The 9692-nt window shown below is 50.4% G+C and overlaps 1 protein-coding gene across 2 annotated transcripts; it reads left to right on the plus strand.

Annotated features, from left to right (window-relative positions):
* Positions 1 to 773: 773 nt before the first annotated feature.
* Positions 774 to 8957, plus strand: LOC103590260 (NADH-cytochrome b5 reductase 2). 2 transcript variants are annotated; one of them, XM_008572464.1, is made up of 9 exons: positions 774 to 820; positions 1283 to 1426; positions 1639 to 1711; positions 4288 to 4394; positions 4690 to 4819; positions 5456 to 5539; positions 6208 to 6293; positions 7536 to 7635; positions 8520 to 8957. In XM_008572464.1, the coding sequence occupies exons 2-9, from the start codon at positions 1334 to 1336 to the stop codon at positions 8690 to 8692; spliced, it is 846 nt and encodes a 281-aa protein (XP_008570686.1). In that variant the 5' UTR covers positions 774 to 820; positions 1283 to 1333; the 3' UTR covers positions 8693 to 8957. The 2 variants fall into 2 exon arrangements, with proteins under 2 accessions (XP_008570686.1, XP_008570685.1); XM_008572463.1 differs by lacking the exon at positions 774 to 820 and having other exon boundaries at positions 1328 to 1426; positions 5441 to 5539.
* Positions 8958 to 9692: the final 735 nt, after the last annotated feature.

Raw genomic sequence — 9692 nt, forward strand, 5'->3', positions numbered from 1 at the left:
TCAGGCCCAGGAGGCAGGGATTTACATTCTCCACCGGCAAAGGGTGGGAGGGGAGCCAAGGCTCCCGAACGCAGTGTGAAGAACCCCTGTAACCGCCTGTGCCTGTCTTTCTGCCTCCCAGCTGCTCAGGGCGGGGTTCCTGCCTCTGAAGGATGAGCGCTTTGAGTAAATGTCCTTCCTGTTAGACCCCCCGCTTCAGCCCCACCACAAGTACCCGGCCCCGGGCCGCAGCGCAGGAGCTCGTGAGGCGTGTGGCATGAATACATGCACGTGCTCTCGGAACAGTCTCGAGTTTCTATTTCTTTTACCAGCATCCCCGTCCTCCCAGTCACTCAAGTACCACCGTTTAAACAGGCTGGGGAGATAGAGTCCTCGGTCAAGGATGCATCAAGCGTGCAGGGACAGGGCCAGGATGCAGGGGGGGCCGTGTGACAGTAAGGAACAAGGAGGACCCCGCTCAGGGCCAGCAAGCAGTCGAAGCNAGTTGTGAGGATAAAGTGATTGATGGGTGTGAAAATTCAAAAACTGCAAAGTATTATGCCCGTGGGAGGGATGGGAGGAATTGATGTTCACCTACTGTCAGGAGCAAGGTCTAGAATTTGTGGGTATTCTCTGCAGGGGCTTCAGACTTACACAAGGAGGCACTCATTATGGATACCAGCCCTAGCAGTCCTGCAGTGCTGAATTACCCCANAGTGTCAGGCCTCCCTAACCCCCCCTGGAGGGGGATGGTACGTGCGGAGGCCTTAAGGTCATGGAGCACCCCCTCGTCAGATCTACTCACCTCACCCCCAGCCTTCCCTAGCCGGACTGCAACCAGGTATGCAGTCAGTCACAAACACCTTGGCAGGAGGCCGCCCATCCCCTTATATCGTTCTGTGCTTGGGGACTGAGGCCTTCATTCCAGATTGTGCGTTAGAAGTAATGACATCACCCCTTCCAGCCAAGGAGGGCACTCCCACCGTTTGCACCCTTGGCTGTAGCCGGGATAAAGGCAGATGGGCAGGAGGAGCTTGGTGACATTAGCACTCGTAGGTCATGTGTCTGGCCTGGTGCAGGGGGCCTGAATTATCCCGCCTGTGTGATCTGCAGCTGACAGCTCCCTACCCTCTGGTGTACCTCAGGCCCAGTCTGCCTTCCGTGTTAGTACCTTTCCCTTTGCCTCTTTCAGGCATAGCCCAGCTTCCATGCAGTGGGTGTGGAGAGGGTGTGTTGTGCCTGAGAGCTGCCCTGCCCAGGGCAGGCAAGATCTGAGGTGTTGTGCTCACATTGTGTTTTCCAGGACCCGTCCCTGCTCCTCACCATCAGCGTCATTGGTGTCACACTGCTCCTGATGGCCCTGAAGAGCATGAACTCCAGAAGGAGACGCCTTATCACCTTACAAGATCCTGAAGCCACGTACCCACTGCCCTTGATTGAGAAAGAGGTAACAGGTCAGACCTTCCCCTCCCCTGTTGGTGGGTGAAAGAGAAGAACAAGAGCGATGGGGAATATGCTGACAGGGAAGGCAGAGCAGTCAGTCCCCGCCCTTGTTTGTTTGGCTGGGATAGAGCCAAGCGGAGCTTTTTCCCCAGGCATCTGAGCTGCCCAGTAAGGCTTCTAGTAAGCTGATAGACTGCCTTTGTTTTGTTTTATTAGCACATCACCCACAACACCCGGAGGTTCCGCTTTGGACTGCCCTCGCCGGATCACATCTTAGGGCTTCCTGTAGGTGAGCAGGGTTTGGGGTCCTCACCAGGACTGGGGCCTTTGTGAGCGAGGCACTCTGCTCCTATCAGAAACACAGGTTTCCGGGCCGGCCCGGTGGCGCACTGCTACAGTGCGCCGTTTGAGAGCGCGGAGGCGCTCCCGCCGAGGGTTCAGATCCCACATGCAGACCGGCCGCTCACTGGCTGAGCGAGGTGCGGGAGCAAGGCCGAGGGTTGCGATCCCGTTGCCGGTCCCGGTCCAGTGCGGGTGCGACATTGAGGGTTGCGATCCGTTGCCGGTCATGAAAAAAGACAAAAAAGGAAAAAAAAGAAAAAAAAAAAAAAGAAAAGAAACACAGGTTTCCAACCTCCCGAAGCGCAGAGGTGCCCTGATAACTCTTCCCAAGCCATATGAGCTTGGGGAGATAGAGAGATGGACTTGGGGACAGTGCATTCCCTTTCTTCATTGTTCCACTTGGGCTGATACAAAAGTGGTACATCAATGAGCACTGAGAAGAAGTGAGCCTAGTGTCAGAAAGGCTAGGATCTCATCACAAGCTCCTCGCTGGGCAACCTTAGGCAGGTCCCTCAACTTCTGTAAGCTTCAGTCCATGAAATGGGATTTCCCAGGCCTGTCTGACTACCTCATTTGAGTTGTGAGGATAAAGTGATTGATGGGTGTGAAAATTCAAAAACTGCAAAGTATTATGCCCACGGGAGGGATGGGAGGAACTGATGTTCACCTACTGTCAGGAGCAAGGTCTAGAATGTGTGGGTATTCTCTGCAGGGGCTTCAGACTTCCACAAGGAGGCACTCATTATGGATACCAGCCCTAGCAGTCCTGCAGTGCTGAATTACCCCATTTCCAGCCTGTAACATCACTAGACAGCTGAGTCACTCTTAGTGAGGTGGAAAACTTCTGCTAGCCCAGGGCCCAGGGATCCAGAGGTTTGTACACACCGCTAGTGCTGCTTACCTGCCTGCCTGGTGGAGAGCCTAATCCATGGCCTACTTGTCTTATCTGCATAGGACAAACCCTTGACCTCACCTCTCGCAGGTGATGAAATTACACCTTGGACAGCTAGCTGGGCTCCTGAGCTTCCTTGCTGCTCCCTTCCTCTCCATGCAGGACAGCTCAGTGTCATGCTGCCTTCCAGCCCCCTGCCTGGCCTCTCAGGCCAGTCCTTGCAGGAAGCCTAAAAGAAAGAAAAACTTTGAGAAATAGAATTTTTTAGAAATTGCCTTGACTCACTCTCTCCTCAGCCCTGGTGTAGGCAGTGCAGAGTTAGTGGGACTAGGTAATTTTGAGGCTTTCAGGAAAGTCTGATATGAAGACTCAGAGATTGCTGACACTTCCCGGCCCGGCTGAAGTGAAGCCAATTAGAGATGGGGCCGAGGGACCAGCAGGGCAGCTGCTTTTTCTGGGACACGGCCAGGCCAAGCACAGATTGGCTGCATCTGAAATATCCTTTCCAGGTTTCCAGTTTCAGGATAGTTCTCCGAAGGAAGTTGCCTTAGGCATTTACTCCTGAGTATCCATGGTGCCCAGCCAAGCCATGGCCAGAGTCATTAAGCCTGTTCTGTCTTAGCCCAGAGAGTTTGCATCTCAGGCTTCAAGGCCTCCTCAAAGACTTTGGCTTATGCTCCTGAAACAACTTCAAGGACCAGTCCCTCTAGCCCCTACTCTACCTCATTTTCCTCTTTTCCTTCCTCCTCCTCTTCTCTCTCTGTCTCCCTAGATCTGTTTCTAGCTGCATCTGTGTTGCATCTTCCTTCATTTGTCAACTAATTCCTTGTGCACACTTGGTTTCTACTCCCTTGGACACTGGCACAGAGCTCTCTTGCCCCTGGATCTTGTAGGTCCTGCCTTCACCTCTAATTGCCTTCTCACTGAGCTTCCCATTTTAAATCCAACAGAAGTCTGAGTGGCTCAGCCCATCATCTGACACTGGGGTGTAATCATGGTCCATAGGTCTTTGGCCACACCTGGTCTACTGAATTCTACTCTTCAGGGGCAGAATTACATGGTTCAGAACCTCACTGTTGCCCCTCAGCAGAACTGTGGGCCAGGAAGACAATGCTATTGCTTCATTCGGTCCATGGGTGTCCAAATCCTGGGGCCCTGCAGTATCTGTGAGCCCAGGCCTGCTCTGTGCCTGGCACCAGGATACAGATGGGATCACTGTGATTTATTCATAGGCCCCAGTGACACATCCAGTTTAGGAAGAAATGAGTTTGTGAAGTCAATGTATTTTTCTGTAATTTTTTAATACTAACCCTCCAACTTTAGCTCTTCCTGCTGCACAAAGCACTTAGGCTGTGATTGCAGCTGGACAGGTATATCATACCCATTTTACAGATAAAGAGACCAAAACCGAGAGAGGTGAAGTGACTTGCTGAGGTTAGTACAGAGAGTGTTGACTGCAGGCCTAAGATCCAGGCATGCTGGATTTGGGCTGCTTTCCTGCCTGTCCCCTCCTCATCTTACATCCTACTGCAATATTTGCCCCCCTCACTGAAGCTCAGTCCTTAACCGGATTCCTGCATCCTGTTCAGGCTGGCCATGCTCAGACTTAACATTTGATGCCTTTTTTGTAGGTAACTATGTCCAACTCCTGGCCAGAATTGGTGGTGAGATGGTGGTCAGGGCTTACACGCCCGTCTCCAGTGATGATGACCAAGGCTTTGTGGACTTAATTATAAAGGTAAGTGATGCCAGCCATGTCCAGCTGCCTCATGTTCCCAAGCCGATTGAGGGTGGCTGGGTGGAGGTGCAGTGCTTTTACTCTGAGGGGACACCACTCTGGACAGGGCTTTTCAGCAGTGTCACTTAGCAGTGAAGCTACAGTTAGCTTGTGGTGTCTATAGGAATTGCTTATAGCAGCTGTGAGAGCAGACCATTTTCTCTGCAGGGCTTCCAGTGGCAAATGCATCTTCTAGTTGTGTGTGGCAGTGGCCTTAGGTCTGGAAGTATGAAAACTATGCTGCCTTGTTTTTCAGATCTACTTCAAAAATGTAAACCCCCATTATCCAGAAGGGGGGAAGATGACTCAGTACTTGGAGAACATGAAAATTGGGGACACCATTCTTTTTCGAGGGCCAATTGGGCGCCTGTTCTACCATGGGCCAGGTACTGGGGCATTCACGCTGGGCCTCCAGCTGGGAGGAAAAAGATTCCTACAGTGGTTCCATTGTTCTGGAACACTTCTCAGATTTGTCACATGGGCTTGTCCTTAAACTGTTCATTCATTCATTCACACACAAATTCATTTATAACCACACCTATCACCTTTCATACACCCACTTCACATGACTATAAGCTTCATTAAAGTAGGGAAGTGATCTGGTGTTTCTCCATCACTGTATCTCCAGCACAATGTCCTATACATGAAAGGTGCCTGATAGTATTGAAAAATGGATGGATGGATGGTGTCCGCACTTGTTTGTTTACTCACATGTTCATCATTTACCCACCGATTCAGTGCCGTGGTGAGAATGTGCTTTGTGGCTCCATATGAACTTTAGCTTGCCTCTCTCTTTCCTCAGAAGAAAAGGCCCGGCCACTTCCTGAGGCCCAGGCTGTATACCAACTTTGTGCACTGGTGCACCAGGGCTGGCTGAGGAGGCCACCCTGGCCTGTTTCTCTGGTTTAAAATGGTGCAGCCAATCCCTTAGGTGGACTTACCTCCTGGGAGTCCCAAGGGAAGCCATTTTTCAGTCTCTCAGGCAAAGCTGCATTAGTAAGAAGCAGTCTTTGTGTTTCCAGGGAATCTTGGAGTCAGACCAGACAAAACGAGCGAGCCTAAAAAAAAACTGGTCGATCACCTGGGAATGATTGCTGGGGGCACAGGTAAGAGGCTTTTGGGGGCCTTGTCCAGAAAATGAACACTGAGACCATTCTGACTTTGGAGTCATTTGATCCTAGAAGGGATGACATGAGAGAGTCCTCCTCTAGCTGTGGTAGGTGGGAACGAGGAGTCAGTGACAGGTCCTGAAACTGATCCCCTGTGCCCTGCTCCCCATAACCAACATGGTGGCTGCCCAGGAGCCATGGGGAGCCTCTCAAGTCAGACTGGAGGCCCAGCCTACTCAGGCCGCCCATGGTCTTCCAAGAGCTCCTGGATCTGTTTCAAGCCTGACTCTACTCATCCCTTGAAAATGAAGAACTGAAGGAAGAGAACAAACCCTTAAGGAGACATACAATGTTCCAGGCACCATAATAGGTACTTTTAACATGATCACATTTACTCGTCATTAATTCTGTTTTATAAATGAGGATATTTAAGAGCTGAGAATGCTCTTTCCATCTTGCCATATGAAAACAAAAAAGGGCTTTGGACTTAGTATTGTGATAGAAAGGAAAACCCAAATGAAGGGCTGTTCCCCACTTTGAGTTTTGGGGACAGAAGCACAAAAAGCATAACTGGGGCCAAGGAAAACTATTAAGCTGCTGTGGGCCAGGGTCTGTGGGCATCAGAGACAGGGAGAAAGCTGGCCTGGCTGCTACCTGTGTTCCAGGCATTACACCCATGCTGCAGCTCATTCGCCACATCACCAAGGACCCCAGTGACAGGACCAAGATGTCCCTCATCTTTGCCAACCAGGTCAGTTCTGCTGAGTCAGCCCTGAGCTTGCAGTGGTAGGATGGAATGTTTGCTGAGCTGGGGCTCTGCTTTCATTCCTCCCTATTGACTGAGCTTGCACTGCAGGCGTGCCTGCAGCTGTGGGAGTCTAAGCGGGTTCAGTGAGGGCCAGGCAGCTGGAGCAGCGGAATTCAGGCCCAGTTTTTGTTTGTTTTTGTTTAATTCTTCAGTCTCCCCAGCCAACCCTGAGCACTGAGCTTTTCTTCCCTTCTTAATACGTATTTCTATGTTTTTGTGAGTATAAAATCATAGATGCCTGCAGTAGAAATTTTAGAAAATACAGAAAAATATAAATATTTTTACTTTATCTTTTTTCTATGTATCCTATATATTTACAATTATAAATATGTGTGTATAGGAGGGTACTTCAAAAAGTTCATGAAAAAATGGAAAATACAAATCTTTCCATGAACTTTTTGAAGTACCCTTGTGTGTGTATGTATAAATATATATAGTTTTGCTTTTTTCATTCAGCATCACCATGCAGGCATTTTCTTACCATTAAATGTTTTCCAAATATTTTCATCATCGTCCATATGCAATTGCTCCATAATTTGCTAAATATTCTCCTACATTCAGGTTGCTTTAGTTTTCACACGTATGATATGGTGATGAATAATTTTGCCTAGGATTGATTACTTTTAGGTATTTTCTTCAACAGAATCCCAGAAGTGGCATTACTGGGACAAGTGTCATGAAGAATTTTGAGATCCGGGTCTTCTGTGCACTGTCTCTGAGCCTGTGACAAGTTATTTTTGGCTTTGTCTCCCTTTTCCCCACAAGGCTCTAGACTGTTTTCCTCTCCTGTAGGTCTCCAGTGCTGTTCTACCATATGACTTCCTTTGCCCCATACATTCCTTACAATTGAGTTTGCTGTTCCTGGAGCTCAGTGTGGATGCTGGCAATGGGGCTGGGACCTCTGAGTGAAGCCACCCCAGCCAGTGCTGGGCCACGGTCCTTCCAGTTGGAGGCAGGCACTGCAGCTCTGCAGGGACCCACACCCTCCCAACAACTCCGTGCACAAAGGAGAGGGTTTGATCTGTAGAAGCAGCAGTAGAACTCCTGTTTTCCCTGGGAGTCAGTGGCAAGCAATCAAGCTAGAGTGGTAGCAGCTTGGGCAAGAGTGTGCTGACCAATATACTAAGTCTGGGGAACAAGCAGGATGTCCCTGCAGGGGCTTTGCTAATATTGCTTCTTTTCTAGACAGAGGAGGATATCTTGTTGAGAAAGGAGCTTGAAGAGACTGCTAGGACTCACCCAGACCAGTTCATCCTGTGGTACACCCTGGACAGACCTCCTGTTGGTAAGACCCCTGTTGCCCTCACCCACCGTGGTCAGCTCCAGCTCTTGACCCACCTCAAACAGTGGTCTCTGTTTTTTAGTATTGTTTTGTTTTTTTGGACTGGGCCTGGGGGTGAGGTCTTGGGCTGTGGCTCTACATGGGAAATGCAGAGATTTGAGGGAGAGAGGATATGGGATGACCTGCTTGTAAGGGCAATCAGGGCAGGTGTCCCACATCTCAGCAGCACTCCACACACTGCACTGAACATCAAGAGGGACACTGAGCCACTGTGCTACTCTGAACACCCATCCATACAGCCATCACACACATGCATCTAATGTGGCCACTGCTCACAGCCCCCTCCCCCCTCAACACCCACCTCACCTGGACAGCAGTTCTCACAGGCTGAGCCCCAGCCAGCACCGCACAGCCATCATGCCTGATGCGCATCTCCCACACTGCGCTGAGCTGTACCTGTGTCATACAGCTCCCTGCTCAGCAGAGGGCGCCACCTGATCGAGCTGTTCTGAGTGGTTCCACAAACACCACACCCACCACACCACTCACAGCGGGACAACTCCAGCTCAGTGTGGCAGTTCACACCACACCCTGGTACACCTCCCTGTGGAGTTCATCTTCGTCAGTGCTTACAGCAGGCAGGCACTAGTGGGGGCCTCAGAGCCCCAAGCAGTGGGCCTGGAATCTGGGGTAAATTCTGCAGAGGGCTGAGACTCCCATATCCTCTATTTCTCAGGCTTTCTGTAGGGAATACTCATGCAGAGACTTCTAAGCCTTTGTGTAGAAGCTGTACCTCCCTCTCCCTGGCTTGAGGGAGGGTGGGCAGGAGGCCTGGGGTCAGGGGTCAGGGACTTATCCACAGTGTTTGTCTGTCTGCTTCATTTCAGGCTGGAAGTACAGCTCAGGCTATGTTACTGCGGACATGATCAAGGAACATCTCCCTCCTCCTGGGAAGTCCACGCTCATCCTGGTGTGTGGCCCCCCACCCCTGATCCAGTCAGCTGCTTGCCCGAATCTGGAGAAGCTGGGTTATACCAACGACATGATTTTCATCTACTAACACCTCCCATGTTCTTAGCAAATTCGCCTGGCCACTTTCATCTGAGTTTGGCTTCACCATGTTAAACTGTTTTCAGAAGTGCCTTGTCACACACCTCTGGGGAACATACACTGGTGTTCCCCTCCTTTGGGTGTGAGCCTAAGAAGGGTTCAAAGGGCTGGAGGCAAAGTGGCTTCTGAGGCCTCCTTGCTTGGAGGCTGGAAGGAGCTCCATTTCAGTCTCTTTCTCCTTGGTTTGGTGAAATAAACTTAAGTACAAAGCAGGGCGCCCATGAAGTGTGGCTCTGTGGGGACCCACTGGGCAGTCAGGAGGCCTGCACTGGACCTGCATGGGACGTGGCTCCTGTGTGCCCATGGTGGGTCAGAACTGATAAAAGTGCAAGAGCAGAATTTAAGAAGGATCCTAATGGGGTCACGTCAACTACCAATAACCTTGCTTGAACTCTCCTCTCCGGTGTTCTGCTTTTAAGGTCAAACCTACTAGAGGGCTTAGGACCCTTCAAATGTACTCTTCTCTTGTGAGAGACCCTAGAAATGGTGTTAAAAACACACACGTCAGGAAAGTAAATTCACAGGGTAGGTGGGCTCAGGGATTTCTTTCTAGACTCCCTGCACTTCGTACAACAGAGGGAGGCAAGGAGTGCATTTTTTTAGCATCCTCTCAATGCTAGGCTGTCTCCTGGCATTAGGGGCCAGGGTAGGGGTGGTCACATACAGAAGCTTCTCAACTTGTAAAGTTATGTTCCAGAAGCTACACCTTAAATCCTTTGTATCACTAAACCCAAACGGTGCAAGTGACCACCATCGCCATCTGCTGTTCGTGGCCGCCATGAACATGCTGCTCTGTGTTACGTCAGTGGGTAGAGCCGCTTCTACACTAGTTCATATAATCTTATAATGAGCCAGAGACTCTGAGGATTTTGTTCTCCGTGTTATAGTTAGGAGATTGAGGCCCATAGACTAAGTTTCTCATCTCTTCAGCCAGCAGTTGGCATAGCTGG

This window comes from Galeopterus variegatus, unplaced genomic scaffold (genome assembly GCF_000696425.1).
Source record: "Galeopterus variegatus unplaced genomic scaffold, G_variegatus-3.0.2 Scaffold788, whole genome shotgun sequence".
Taxonomy (NCBI): domain Eukaryota; kingdom Metazoa; phylum Chordata; class Mammalia; order Dermoptera; family Cynocephalidae; genus Galeopterus; species Galeopterus variegatus.

Bases quoted from the DNA above. Each gene is read 5' to 3' on its own strand.
- LOC103590260 (XM_008572463.1), top strand. From the start codon at position 1,334: ATGGCCCTGAAGAGCATGAACTCCAGAAGGAGACGCCTTATCACCTTA. The intron at 6,294-7,535 runs GTCAGTTCTGCT...CTTCTTTTCTAG, and splicing joins CCCTCATCTTTGCCAACCAG to ACAGAGGAGGATATCTTGTT. The intron at 7,636-8,519 runs GTAAGACCCCTG...GCTTCATTTCAG, and splicing joins CCTGGACAGACCTCCTGTTG to GCTGGAAGTACAGCTCAGGC.